This window comes from Engystomops pustulosus, chromosome 5 (genome assembly GCF_040894005.1).
Source record: "Engystomops pustulosus chromosome 5, aEngPut4.maternal, whole genome shotgun sequence".
NCBI lineage: Eukaryota > Metazoa > Chordata > Amphibia > Anura > Leptodactylidae > Engystomops > Engystomops pustulosus.
This window is the reverse complement of record NC_092415.1, coordinates 77,248,044-77,263,667: the sequence shown is the minus strand read 5'-3', so window position 1 is coordinate 77,263,667 and position 15,624 is coordinate 77,248,044. Positions and strand designations below refer to the sequence as shown.

At 40.4% G+C, this 15,624-nt stretch overlaps 1 protein-coding gene across 7 annotated transcripts in view; it reads right to left on the bottom strand.

Moving 5' to 3' along the window:
* Window positions 1–15,624, bottom strand: part of DCDC2 (doublecortin domain containing 2) — a 123,548-nt gene that overhangs the window by 101,188 nt on the left and 6,736 nt on the right. For 6 of the 7 annotated variants that reach the window (XM_072152440.1, XM_072152445.1, XM_072152443.1 and 3 more), the window contains exon 2: window positions 15,205–15,256. In XM_072152440.1, coding sequence (XP_072008541.1) covers window positions 15,205–15,256 — 52 coding nt within the window. Of the gene's footprint in view, window positions 1–9,095; window positions 9,177–15,204; window positions 15,257–15,624 lie in introns of those variants that run through there. The other variant, XM_072152448.1, reaches the window with a different exon arrangement.

The window sequence follows — 15,624 nt, the reverse complement described above, 5'->3', positions numbered from 1 at the left end:
CCCAGGGAAGCCCGGTGGTCTTTGTTCTTTTCCCGTTTCCACCTGCTGATCCATTTTCGGCCCGCTGACATGAATGTCAAAGCTGAAGCTTTGTGTAGCGGAAGACCATGCAGCCGGAAAATGTGTCTGAAGAATAAACTGGTAAGCTGTGGAGAAGACGGACATCTTTGAAAACTGGTCCGTCACCACCCAGATAATAGTACTGCCCGAGGAAATGGGCAGATCGGTGACAAAGTCCATAGCCATGTGGGACCACGGGCGACTGGGTATCGGTAACGGCAGTAACAGTCCAGCCATTTTGAGACGGGAGGCTTTGTTTCGGGCCAGGTCTGGTCACCAGTAGTTGCGGGAGATGAAGGCCACAGTGCGTTGCACCCCAGAGTGCCCAGCCATCTTGCGTCTTGCCGGGAGGTAGCTGCCGAAGATCCACTGGAGCTGCAATACAAGCTGGTCTGGAGAGATTATGTGTTGAGGAGCTGGTTCTTCTCCGACAATATGCGAAGCCCGGGACAGGGCTTCAGCTTTGACATTCATGTCAGCGGGACGAAAATGGATCAGCAGGTGGAAACGGGAAAAGAACAAAGACCACCGGGCTTCCCTGGGATTCAGGGTAATCAAGCGTATCAATCAAGTAGCCTACAAGCTCTGCCTTCATCTATGCACATCCTGAACTCCTTCCATGTCTCCCTCCTGAAGCCAGTCATCTTGAACCGCTTTTCCAAGCAATCCCCTCCTCCGGCTCCTGAGGCGGATTCCCCAGATGTCTATGAAGTTAAGGAGGTTCTGGACGTGAAGATCATAAGGGGTAAGTGGTTCTTTCTTGTAGACGGGAAGGGGTTTGGGCCCGAGGAGAGATCTTGGGAGCCCGAAGAGAACATTTTGGATCGGACTCTCCTCCAGAGGTTTCTTGGGACCAAGAAGAAGAGGGGGAGGCCGAAGGGGGGGGGGGGGTACTGTCACGGGTGCTCCCGCGATCCCTGTCTCGGATCGAGGGTGCACCCGTGTCTCTCAATGTTCCGGTGGCTGGCTGCACTCACCTCCCCCGGCTCCAGCGGCGTCCTCCGCAGCTCCCGCAGCTCGGCGTGCGCGTCCCCGCCTCCTAGGGCTGTCATTTTGTCTCTGCCCGTCAGGACGACTGGTCCATTTTGCTGCCATGGGCAGAGTTCTCCTATAACTCACTGGACTCTGAGTCTACTGGTGCAGCCCCGTTCTTTATTGTCTACGGACAATTTCCACGCCCGCCTCTTCCTCTGTCCGTTCCCTTGGATGTTCCTGCGGTGGAATAATTGGTGCAGGACCTCAAGTCTATCTGGGAACAGACTCGTCAGTCCCTACTTCGGGTGTCTGCCCGCACCAAAACCCAGGCCGATAAGAAACGCAGGCCTCCTCCAGTCTTCTTTCCGGGTGACAATGTCTGGCTTTCGTCCAGGTACGTTTGGCTGACAATAGTTACAGCTACAAGCTTGGACCACATTTTCTGGGGCCTTTTAAGGTGGTGAAGCGCATAAACCCTGTGGCATACAAACTCCACCTTCCTCCCACTATGCGCATCCCAAACTCGTTCCATGTCTCTCTCCTGAAACCTGTCATCTTGAACCGCTTTTCCCGGCAACCTCCTCCTCCTACTCCTGAGGCTGATTCGTGGTAAAGGAGGTTCTGGACATGTAAACAGTGGGAGGTAAGCAGTTGACTGGAAGGAGTTCGGGCCTGAGGAGAGATCATGGGAACATGGGGATAACATTCTGGACCGTGGCCTTCCTCCAAACCAAGAAGAGGGGGAGGCCAAGCGGGGAAGGGGTGCTGTCATGGGTGCCCCTCCCGCAGCCCCCGGCTCCCCTCACGTATGTTACCGCTTCCTAGGGTGCGCGCGTCGGCACTCTAAGACTTAAAGGGCCAGAGCACCACTAATTGGTGCTGCCCATTTTAAGAAAAACTATTTAAGCCTGCCTCTTCCTGCAAAACCTGCCGGATCTTTGTGCCTACGCCATTGAGAAAGCTTCCCTGTGACATTCCTGAGTATTCCTGCGTTCCTATGTGTTCCTGCTCCTGAGTCCCGTTTTCCTGCGTTCCTGTGTGTTACTGCTCCTGCGTTACTGTGTGTTCCTGCTCCTGCGTTCCTGTGTGTTTCCGTGTTTCTTTGTTCATGCGTCCCATGTGCCTGTGTTCCCATCTGCCTGGACCTCCAGTAGCTGACCCCAGATTGGGTATGATCTTGCATCTCTACCACCTGCCCTGACCCTGTGCCTGAACCTGACCACGAGACTGTCTTCTGTTAAGGTACCTCAACCTCGGCTGTCACCACGGGCTAGTCGTACCCTGCCACAGCAAGACCATCTGGTGAAGACCAGGTGCCACTTAGATACCGGTCCCAGTTGTCGGCTAGTACCACCTCCCGTGGTGGTCCAGAGGATCCACTGATCCTGAATGATGACATTTATATTGTTCTCCTCTGGCCTTTTACACTGCTAACAAGGGCTTTAACACTGGAATGTATATAAGGATTGTTATAAACACCTAATACATATCATATTATATGGGCAGCATATAATTAGTTTATATAATGATATCCAATTATTTACTTATGCAAATGTAGATTCATTTTAAAATATACTGAATATATTAGGTGTATATAATTATAATTAGTTGAATACCTAAATATATATAGCTCAAACATTGCACAGTATATGGAAGGCTGTAATTAGAAAGCTGGGGGTTATTATGTTACTAGGATGCAGTTGAGCACAACATGACAGGTATCATTGAGACCGACTATTGCTGCAATTCCTTGGATTCCCATATACTGTACTGGGTTTTGTAGTAACTTGTGGCATTGTTAACCCTGATAGAAGCAACAAACCACACACAAATGTGCCAGAATGTATTTATGAAGGTTATAGAGCAAGGGCTGAGTTATCATGCGGATGAAATGAATGTGTATATGGGAATATACTGTACCCTATTAAAAGATTATTTTGTGTGGAACCATATGAGAAAAGCTTTCACTTTGCCGTCCAAATGACACATCCCCATTATTGTTTGGGTTAATACAATCACAGAGATGACAACATTATCTGACACCGGTAACATTTTTATACGGGATTAGCCTTTTTGAGGAAATGTTTGTTCTTTTGTTCAATTTTTATTCAAATATTTTTAAGTAGAAATATGGCAATAAAGGGACTAAGACAAAATTTTAACTTTTTATTCCAGCATTCAGTGCATGGGATGAATATTTTATATGTTAACAGATCTGGCAATTTTAAATGTGGGGACAACATTTTAAGAGATAAAAAGAATACCTAACAAGTACTCAGGTGCAAGATCCAGGATGTAGACAAAATCCTCTGAGATACAAAGCAAAAAATGGCAGCACTCCAGGCTTCAGTTCATGGTCACCTGTGAATAAACCAGTACACAATATTTTGAACTGAATCATGGAGTGCTGCCATATATGATATATAATTGCGTATAAACTGAGTTTTTCAGCAAAAGATATGTTCTCAAAAACGCAGATCAGCTTGTACACGAGTGTACAAAAAATAAACTTACATACTCACCTACTAACTTCTTCCTTCTACCGTTCACATGGAACAGAGTTGGCAGAGATGCATCCAAGCACTCTTCCCTCGGGCAACACTGACTTTAATAGCGGCGACCACTACTGCGGTCATAGTGTGCGCCGCGTGTCCTTCTTCACATGAATGGGAGAAGGACAAGGAGTTGCACAGATCATCAGGGTGCATCGGAAGGTGAGTATGTAAGTTTATTTTCTTATACAATAAGGGGCTCAGGGGCATTTCATTACAGGGGAGGGTGTAGCACGGGGCATTTTTCATTACGGAGGAGGTTGCAGCACAGGGCATTTCATTAGGGAGGAGGCTGCAGCATGGAGCATTTCATTGCCAAGAAGGTTGCAGCACAGGGCATTTCATTACTGGGGGATACTGTGACCAATGCATTTTCCACCTTAGGCTTATACTCAAGTCAATAAGTTTTCCCTGTGGTAAATTTAGAGGCCTCGGCTAATAGTTGGGTCAGCTTATACTCAAGTATATACGGTATACATAGTATTTATATATGTTTTTACTATTTTTAAAGCCCACGAAAGCGTCTGAGCCTTATGAGGTCTGATCGCTTATATAATATACTGCAAAACTACTGTATTCCTGTATACTGTGAATGACAAACAAGTTGTAGAGAAGCACTGGCACCGATATGGTGCCACCCATGTGCCACCACAGTTTAGAACTCAACTGAGGCATCAAACAGGTTAACATCCATGATCAGAGCTAGCAGCCCATATATGTGCCGAGCTGGCTCTGCTGCTGACTCTGCTTAGTTTTCTAAAGTCTACCATTGTCATCTGTTTGCAGACCTTACATTTTACATCTATTATTTAAATACTTCATGACAGATCAATTTTGGCCTCAATTCTGCCCTGTGTCACTATAAGTGGTTATTCATGTTTGTTTTCTCATAACACATTGCGCTTCAAATTGTTTTTTCAGACTATAAGACACAAAAAATCCTTTGATTTTCTCAGAAATCAAAGGTGCGCCTTATAGTCCAGTGCGCCTTATATATGAGCCGTACACAGGTGCACAGGTCATTCATCCTTATAATAATGGGCAAATATAGCTATATATTTTTTTTTATGTGGGCATATGGGGCTTAATTTTTGCCGGATGAGATGCACTTTTCAGGTACATCATTTTGGGACATCTTTTGATCACATTTTATTGCATTTTTTATGTGATGTAAAATGCTGTAAAAGGAGCGTTTCAGACATTATTTTCTGTTATGGGGTTCACCGCAGGGTATAACCGTTTTTATATTTTTGATCATCAGGCATTTTGAGACATGGCGATAACTAACATATGTGATTTTTACTCTAGTGAAAGGGGAGTCATTTGAAATTTTTTTTTTTTTTCATTATTTTTTTTTTTACTTTTTTTAACTATTTTTTTAGACCATCTAGGGTTCTTTAGCCCTAGATGGTCTGATTGTTCCCTATATGGCAGTATATGGCATTCTTACATAGAATTATGCACCACTGGGCAATAGTAAAGAATCTCCAGAAGCCATACAGCCTAATGTCTGAGGAAGATGACATCATGAGGAATGGCAATCTCAAAAAAGATGGCAGAACCATGCGGCGCCTTCTTTTAAATGCTGCCGGTGGTATAATATTCGGGATCGGTGCTAGCCCCACTTCTGTATGACAAGGGCTCTGAAACCTGGTGCCGACCCTGTCCCATGCACATATCGGACCACATAAAAAATTACATGTCTGCATGGACTTCTATTTCCCTCCATACAGGCTGCTGCGATTTCATGCGATATGATTTTCTCTGGTTTCATGAGATATATGCTTGTTGTACAGTTTTAATGTAAGAATACTAGAGGACCTGCAATTATGTGACCCCCTAGACATGCTTGAACACCAGGTAAAATTATAAAGTTAAATAAATGTTATAGGAATCTGAGGGGAACAATTTTAAGCAGAAAGACGGGTGTCAGGTAAATAGTAAACTATATGTCTGTAGTTGAATACTGGCAGACAGTCCCTAAATACTGTAGGACTCAATTAATATCATTGGACTCACATCAGGTGAGCGGCATATAACTTTACAAACGGATTTTTTAACACTGCAGCAATGGAAAGGAAAGGAATAAGGGCAATGCTTTTTAACCCCTTCCCGGTGCATGGAGAGGGCTCGCGGGCCGAGCTCTCTCCATAGCCGGTAAGTCTTTGCTGGATATTGCAGCAAAGGCTTACCGCTAACACCGCTAGCACCGATCGCAGGTGTTTTCACCTCGATCACCGCCGGCAATGACGTCACGGGGAGCGGCGATCCGTCGCCATGGTAGCCTCGGGTGTTCCGAATTGTAATGAATGGGGAGTAAAATCCACATATACTGCCATACAGTAGTGTGGCAGTATATGATAGGATGAATCAGACTACCTAGGGTTAAAGTACCCTAGGGAGTCTGAAAAATAGTAAAAGTAAAAATAAAAAAAAGTTTAAAAAAAAAATTATAATAAAAAAACATAAAAATTCAAATCACCCCCTTTCCCTAGAACGGATATAAATATAAATAAACAGTAAAAATCATAAACACATTAGGTATCGCCGCGTCAAAAAATGTCCGATCGATCAAAATATAATAACGGTTTTTCACTGCGTTTAACCCCGTAACGGAAAATAGCGTCCAAAGTCGAAAATGGCATTTTTTTACCAATTAGAAAAAAATAAAAAAAAATAAAAAGTGATCAAAAGGTAGCACAGTCCCAAAAATTATAGCAATGAAAACGCCATCAAATTCGCAAAAAAAGACACTACCCAAAGCTCCGTACACAAAAGTATGAAAAAGTTATTGGTGCCAGAAGATGGCAAAATAAAAAAAAAATATTTTGTACAGGAGGTTTTAATTTTTTTAAATGTATGAAAACATTATAAAACCTATACAAATTTGGTATCCACGTGATTGAACCAACCCAAAGAATAAAGTAGACATGTCATTTGGGACGCAGAGTGAAAGCTGTAAAATCCAAGCCCACAAGAATACGTTGCAAATGTGGTTTTTCACCATTTTCACTGCATTTGGAATTTTTTTCCCGCTTCCCAGTACACGCCATGGACTATTAAATACCGTCACTATGAAGTGCAATTTGTTACGCAGAAAATAAGCCATAACACAGCTCTTTATGTGGAAAAATAAAAAAGTTATAGATTTTTGAAGTTGGTGAGTGAAAAATGGAAGTGAAAAAACTAAAAAAGGCCAAGTCATTAAGGGGTTAATCATAGTTTCAATAAATCAAGTATTTATTTTGGGCAGGTTAATCTACATGGAAGGTTCCCTTTAATGTTATAAAAGATCACTAGCGTACTTGACTTTACATTAAGCAGTACTGTTCAAGCTTAATGCTTGAAATGCTGGGGGACCAGTTTAGGGTTAAAAGCCACACTATAGGGACACATGAAGTATAAATGGAATTCCTACTGGCAATGGATTCTAGTTGTGGAATTCAACACCCCCTGGATTTCCCAGAATAGAGGACTGTATATCCACCTGGACTCCTCCATACTAGTGGGAATTCTAGGTTTCAGGGGCCCTCTAAAAGTCAATAGAGTGTAGTTCCGGTGTGAATTTCAGATTGGTTTTCAAGACAGTCAATCCAGGAAGCATGACGTGAGGTCCCCCATTCTACAGATAGTGACAAATGTTGCTCTTAGCACAACCACTTCCCTCCTTTATGTGATAACCTTTATGTTCAGATATTGATGTTCCTTGTTAGTTTCTCCAAGTCAGCCCTCTAACACATTGAATAGCAACATATTTTAGTGATTGTGTACATCATGGACTCCAGATAGTACAATATGAATGACAGGTTACGAAATGTATTAGCAACAACACAAACTCAGCATTCCACATACATAAACATCCACATGCCCCCACACAACCAAAACAATGGACCAGTCATTGTAGGAGGTGAACTGTTGTAATGGATATATTGCACCATAAGCAACTAATACTCTGCTAAATTGAACACTGCACGGTCTTATCCAAGTGATGTCAAGTGCTCAATGGTATGTCAGGTGTACTGAAGAACTGCAAAAACACTCCCAAGACAAAGACAAGGGAATAAAAAGGAGCAAGGGATGTCAGCCAAAAAGAAAGAAACACAGACTTGAACTCACCTAGCCATAATAAAGAGACCCAGTGATCCGTAACACTCCCCATCTACTAAAGTATATCCATCAACGATAATAGACAAGTTACCTATCACTGAAAGCCAAAGCAAAAGTTCACTGCTGAATGTTAATATTCATTATGTAGCGTGTTAAATAACATATCACTTATACTTTTTATTAATTTTCCACCCCTACAAAGCTTTAACTAACAAATTATTGAGTAACAAACATTACATGAAATATCATACACTGCAGTGTAACAAAGGCTCATGTGCCCCTGGACAAAAGTTACCTTGGGGTCATCATGCATCATGCAATGTTTTCCATTATGCTTTTCTGGAGGTTATTTGATGCACTGATGCAATACTAACCGCGGCTTTTCCATATTACTCTATAAACTCTCTTTATAACATTCATCTATATGTATATATTTTAGAAGCATTTCAATAATACATCTTTTCTAACAAAGCAGCTTACATTCAATGGCTATGTATAGTGGATACCTCTACTAGTGTTTAGATATTGGCTATATATAGTGAGAAATAAAGTGAGTATTGAAAATGAAGTAAAGGAGTAGACTGTAACCAATGGTTGCAAAGTGCATAAAATGCATATTTCTCTACTGATTCAGTTACTGGACTATAAACTGGCTTACTGCTAATTCTGACATTAAAGGGTTGATAAGTCTCCTAAGCGGTGTGGGGAATAACATAACACATGTCATAAATCTTGGTGTACAATCTTGGTGGAGTATTTATTATGCTTAAATTGTTGAGATGTAAAAGGAGAGTAAAGTGATATACACAGGCTTGTGAGCTCACCTGGCTTATGGGCCTAGTAGCAATGTAACCACTGTGTTCTCTAGTGTTACATCACTGATCATGCAATGGTATTAGTCATAATTTGCCATATTTCTTCTGTTCATTACAAGTCTATTTTTAATGTTACTACATTTTTGCGAGTAATGGACAAAAAGTTACAAAATAGGTAGGTAGGAATGTAGTGTAGGAATAACCCATTCAGACGGTCACAAAAAAGCATTACCCTTATTGCTCCTTGTTCCTGTGTTCCTTGTTTCTCGTTATAACATGCAGCTCTGATTACTCTCTAATGAGCTGTAGTTTACATCTAATAAATAACAAATAAAAGCAAGCAACGATCTTGAAATTCATAATGAACTAATACTTAGGCCCTTTTCATATGAATATATGCTTTTTTCATTCATGTATTTCAGTGCCGTATTTGACTGTATATACATGGCATTTTTCAGTATGGCACAGCTTTCTGTTGTATCCTAAGCCAACTAATAGGTGCAAACTACAACTAGACAGTCTTAAACTACACCAGATTTATCATCCAGCATCAGACACTTTGATAAATCTGCCAATGCATGTTTACCATAGATGTTGTGGGGGGTATTTACCATACGCCAGCCCCCTCCAGCACAGTGGGATGAATCAAGAGGCTTAGGCTGCGCTGCATTTCATTTCTATGCCAGGTGTAGCAATAGGCGTGTGTAAAGTTGTTGGCTGCAGCAAGTGCATCGCCACGGGAACAGAAACACCCCACCAGCCGCACAACCTAGCTCGGAGCTGGTGTGAAGGGTGAAAATAAAGGCAAATTATAACAGTTTATGATCCCCAAAATGAAATTTGGCTGGCTTCCAGGGATTGGAGGGGGGTTCGCAGTCCTTACCGTTTGCACACCTTCTTCATGATAACCACTCCCATGGAGGTGGCTGGCGGAACATGTCAAGGATGGCTCACACCCCTCCAACCAGTGATTTGGGAGTGGTTATCATAGAGTAACAGCAATGACCACACAGTTCCCTCCATGTGTCAGATGCCAGCAGGACACTTGACGCCACAGGAAGTCCAGGAAGTCACCAGGGGTCACGTGATCCGAGGCTGCACAGAAACTTTCGCAGGGCAATTTTGATGTGGGTGACCCTATAAGCGTCTGATACTTATACTGGTAAAGTTTTGTATCGGTGACCAACGGCCATGCAGCTACTTTTTTCTATGGAGAGTGGTGGGAGCGAGAAGTTCTCATCCCCTCCTCCTCTTCCATGCGCCAACATGTGCCCGCCGTGCATATATTCTTTCACATAGGGCCTAAGCTTTTAGCCAGTTACAATAACCCTGTGTTGGCACATTTGTTATTTACTTTATCTATAGCTAGTGAAGACTGATAAAGGGCAACTAAATAAGTAGGATAAATGTGTATCACAGGTGACTGTTCTTTATGCCTGGGGACAGCACCAAGCTTTTGTCTAGTGACTGTTGCTATATCTCAGTTCCCATTAGGCTTATTTGCATTGAACAACATTGATTTATTTACACAGCCACCTCTGGGGATACACTTTCACATTACTGTACCCAAAAACAATTGTGTTTGTTCACCATCTATGCCAACTTTATCCTTCAAATTCACTGGTGGCTAAGGAGTACAAATTGAAGAAGTCCATATACAAGCTATTATTATCAAATCCCAAAACTCTGTGCACACTCCAAAGCAAGAACGGTAGAGTGAAAAGCTGGGAATATGTCTTAAAATAACACATATAAAAATAGAGATTAGTAAATGGCTAAATTAGCAAATCGTACACATGCATGATAATAAATGTAAGGTTCGGGTCTACAGAGTTAATAATATCCAGAAATAGGAACTCACAATAAATAACTGCTATCAGAAACAACATGCTTTACCAGGAGGAAGATTGTGCTAATAACATACGAGGCAGTGGGAAAGCTGGTGCTAAGGTCGTGACAAATCTATCATAAATGTAGGAGCCAGCACCGAAAGAAAGAAGCCAACACAGAATACTATAGGACTGGGGTAGCACTGCATGAATCTGATTTACATAAACTGCTTAAATAAGGAAGAAATTCTTTAATAAAGTAGATCACAAAGTTTACTATTAGGGTCAACCTACATCTAAATATGTGTATATCTAGATATGTGTTGAGATCATGACATGTATTTATATTTAATTTTTCTATGGGGAAGCACTGTAAATGCTCTCTGTAAAAGGTTTGATACATGTAGGGGGAGGATTTTTCAAACAGACTTTTCCTCACATAGCCACGCCCCTTTTCTTTGGATGAGAGATTAATTTACTTCAAGGTCAAACCTAATTTTCATAGAATTTTTCATTTTATTTGGCATAGCAAACAGCAGCTACAAAATGCACCTCTCCTTCTCTGGAGGATCAAGTGGGGGTAATGTATCATTTTATTTTTGTCTATGTGTGGAGTTGTTTGGTGCAATTGTGGTGCAGTTGCCTTTTTGTGACTTTCCATTGCAACAAATGACAAGTCACTTCGTCATTGACCCTGTTTGCAACAAATTCAGTACATCTGTCAAAATCTTACAATTGGACTGAATTCATCCAATGTGTCTTTCCATTCAAGAGCATACCCGAGGCGGCATGGTTTCTGAAGATTCTTTACAATGAGCTAGTGGCTCATTGTAATGAATCCTATGTAAAAACGCCATATACTACAATACTATAGTAACCATAGGGTTAAAGCACCCTAGAGGGTCTAAGAAATAGTAAAAAAAAAAAAGTTAAATAAAAAAAATATATATATTTAAAATTCAAATCACCACAATTTCCCTAAAACTGATATAAAACGAAATAAACAGTAAAAATCACATACATGTTAGGTATCGCCGCGTCCCAAAATGCCCGATCTATCAAAGTATGAAACTGGTTATTGCCAGCAGTAAACCAGATATTAGAAAATATGGCCCAAATGTCCAAAACGCGACTTTTACACCATTTTACATATGTAATGTAAAAATGTAATAAAAACTGATCAAAGGGTGCACAGTTCTCAATTGGTACCAATGAAAACGTCAGTTCATCTAACAAAAAATGACACCTCACACGGATCGTCCACCAAAGAATGAAAAAGTTATTAGCATCAGAAGACGGCGAAACAATTTTTTTTTTCAAACACATTGTTCTAATTTGTGTGAAAATGTATTAAAACACAATAAAACCTATATAAATTTGGTATCACTGTGATCGTACCGAACCAAAGAATAAAGTAGATGACAGTAAAAATCGTAAAAACGGAGCCCACAAGAAAGTGAGGCAAATGCATTTTTTCAACAATTTCACCACATTTATTACAGTATGGAATAATAAATAACGTCACTGAGAAGTAAAATTTGTTACAGAGAAAACAAGCCCTCACACAGCTCTGTACACGAAAAATTAAAAAAGTTATAGATTTTTGAAGATGAGGAGCAAAAAAGTAGCAAAAAAAGTCTGTGTCCTTAAAGGACACCTGTCATCAGGTCTCTGCCACTATTTCTGTCACCACTACCTGTTGGAGCAGCTCAGAAGGATCCATCACAGCCTTAATTTAGTCAATTCATACATTAATCATTATAAAATCATCCTTTCTCTATTATGTAAATGAGGCTGGTCACATGGTCAGAGGCAGTGATGTCACCCCTGTTCCCCCTCTCCTCCCCCTGCTCATGTCTGTGTGTAATGTATAGTAAAGCATAGTTAGTGCATCTGCTGACATGCTCCATCCTCCTAATACATATGTGTGATACACAGACATCAGCTACACAAGTACCTGACATGTTCTGTTATAACATGGCTGCCTGGAGCTGCTATATCTCTGCTATACACACACAGGGGGCGTGGCCGCCAACACCAGGAAGCACATCACCGTTACACCATTATACCTCACACCATTATACAGGCTGTCAGTCAAGCACTGGGGGTGTGGCTGTGCCTCCCACTCTTGAATAAGCTGGACAGCTTGAATATGCTAATGACCCATTGAACATTTCACAGGTCATTTGCATACAGCTTTAGGACCTCATTGCTTAAGTTTACAGGCATGTAGAGGGAAAATTAAGGGATAGAGGCCATGCTCTCTAATGGCAGTTTATGAAAATATATTTAGGTTAGGGGGTTATTTTGCCTGACGGGTTCTCTTTAAAGGGGTATTCCCATTACAGCAAATTAATGTAATTCTTTTTATGTAATTCTTTTCTGTAGCGATTCCTTACAGTTTTTTAGATCTCTTTGTTCCCTAAATACTGAACACTTTAAATACAATATTTCACATTATCAGATAGAAAAGCAAGTCTTACACAAAGAACATGTGTAAGACTTGCTATGACAATGACTGCACATAGTAAACAAAACACAAGTGGCAGTATCCAGAGACTGCTGTAACTATAGCCTAAAGACGTAAACAATCCAAGGATTGGGTTACTTTTTCTAGTGTCAGATCCTGGGTTGCCAAGTTAAGTTTCACATATAAGGTTGTAAAAGACTTAATAGAGTAAAGGGTCTTCTCAACCACAAAAATGTTTTGCGAAGTGGAACCAAATGAGTTCTCGTTTTACGCTGACACAGAGCAGTCTAGAGAGGTGGACATGTCACAGGGCACTAGAGCTTGCTACACTTTGTGTAAAAAGTCTTATATAGGAAAGTATACAAACATTGTTCTATCTTTCAATCCAAAAAAAGACACAACAAGTTTATGTACTGTGTAAGTGGTTATTAGCATATTATCAAGTATTCAAAACTGTATTTGCTATAACAACAAAACCTTTCTCTTTTTATTGACCTATTTGGAAACTGAAAAATCAATAATAGCAAAATAATGGTAAAATATTTATATATAAAAGTTTGGTTGTCTTGAGTTCAGTAACTTAGGGCTTATTCAGACTGGTATGTCCATTTCCTGCCTGCAAAAAAAGCATCCTTTTTTAGTCTGTATTTTCTCTGTAATGTATCCACATCTGTTTTTTTCACATCCATATGAAAGTTTTTGTTTTCACAAAAATTAAATGGCAAAAAAACCCCTAATTCTTCATCATCCGTGTCCTATCCACTTCTTTTTGCTAAACCATTGAGCCAATGTTGTGGCTAAATTTCGTTGACAAACCAGAGTACGGGGATACTCCACTTATCATGAACTATGATGCAAGGAGTCCCTTCTTCCCCGCTAAACAGAAGCGCAAACTGTAATAAAATGCTCCTGAGTCCTGTACTCAGCACTGTGGTAGGTCCATGAAATCCAGCAACCACACAGTTCGTGATTTACAGAACGACCATGGTGGTCTGTTTTAGCCTTGTCTGTCATTCTTGAAAAATAATTGGTTGTCTGAATAAGCCCATAGAAAATAATGGGTCAGTATGCATCAGAGAAATTACTGATAGTAAACGTGAAAAACAATTTTCAACACACGAATATTAAAATGTTAAACAGCATAATTTCACAAAGAGAGCCTTAGGCTAGTTTCAGATCAAGATTTCTAAGTCCATTGTAAGGATATGTTGGGAGCATTTAACAACGGGGTGCAACAACTTCTATCACTGTATGCTCATACGGTATCGAGGGATATATCGTTTGGTTCAGCACATCCACCTGTGATTGGCTGTTTCAAAGATACAGGGTTTCTCCTAAGTAACGTTACAGTCCTTATATGGACCTTTACATCACTGGGGAAACACTCACAGCGTACACTCAGTAGAGGCCGGAGATGAATGCAATACAGCTGCATCTGTCCCTCATAGGCTATTTAGGCCTCTGCTGACCATCAATGTTGCTTTACACCACCAGCAGGATGGAAAAACACAAATACACTGAGCAAAGAAATTAAGAGGGTGGACACTATCCATAAAGAAAAGAAATATAGAAAAAAGGACAGTTGCTAAGGTTGGGGAAAAAGTTACATAAAGACCAGAAAAATAGAATAGAAACCAACTATGTTAAGTCCACATCCAATATTTTATTGTATTTAATATATAAATAGTATCATGCAATTATAACACTGAAAACTAAAACAAAACTCCCTCCCCCTACACAAGAAACATGAAATACAATTAAAAGAAGGCCATAGTCGCTGAAAACTGCCTTGGGAGGAAAAACACCATGGGGGAATTCTCCGCTGGTTTTCCACCTGCCCAGTTCACTGCTCTCCGCCCCGGCATGCCCAAAGCCCAAAAAACAGGGGGAGAAGGCATAATGAATCTCTCCCTATATGTAGTGACCTCCTGACTTCAGGTACCTGGTTATAATAGACCAATAATTTGTATTATATTAAATGCTCCAGAGTGTTACAGAACCTGTAGTATATTTTAGCACCATAGTACAAGCCCCTTTTTATGGGCATTTATGAGTTAACTTTCAACCTTATGCTACGGAGGATTCTACAGGTTTTTTATATAGCTACTATTATAACCAGGTACTGAGCAGTTGGGTAGGGAGGATGTAACTGTTCAAACACTTTACTGGTTGGAATTCCCAATAATATATTTAGTCAGTTTTAGCTTTCCTGGCATACACGACCACAATAATCTAACCTTAATCCACTTGCCAGAACGCTAAATCATGAACATGACATGTTTTGTGCATATTTGCTTGAGAAAAACAATAATTGTATAAGCCAAATAATAATTATAAAAGCTTAATTAAATTTATTTACTCTAACAATGCTATTATAAAGGACAAGAAGTCATTACCTGGATCAGTGGGTCCAATGTTTTTTTCTTGTTCTCTCCAATATGTAAGTAGCTACAAAGTACAAAGAATATATTAAGTTAATTATGTGTCATCCAACATACAATATACTGAGAAATATATGCAAAATTACCAAAATTCAACCTGTTATTAAACATGCATAAACCCTCTGCCACAAGCTAAAGGTCCTTCTTAAACTAAAATATGAAATATATTATTTCAACTCTCGTGTCAGGTCTGTAAATACAAAATTCACAAAGACAGGTAATATCGGGGGTTCATCTCTGATGGTGTTCTAGTTTTACTAATATATCCTTTAGGTCAGTGATTTATATATGAATTCATCTAGCTATTTTGGCTAGCAATGAAAGACTTCAGTCAGCTTATATAACAGATAAGGTGGTTGGCCTCTGCCACAAGAC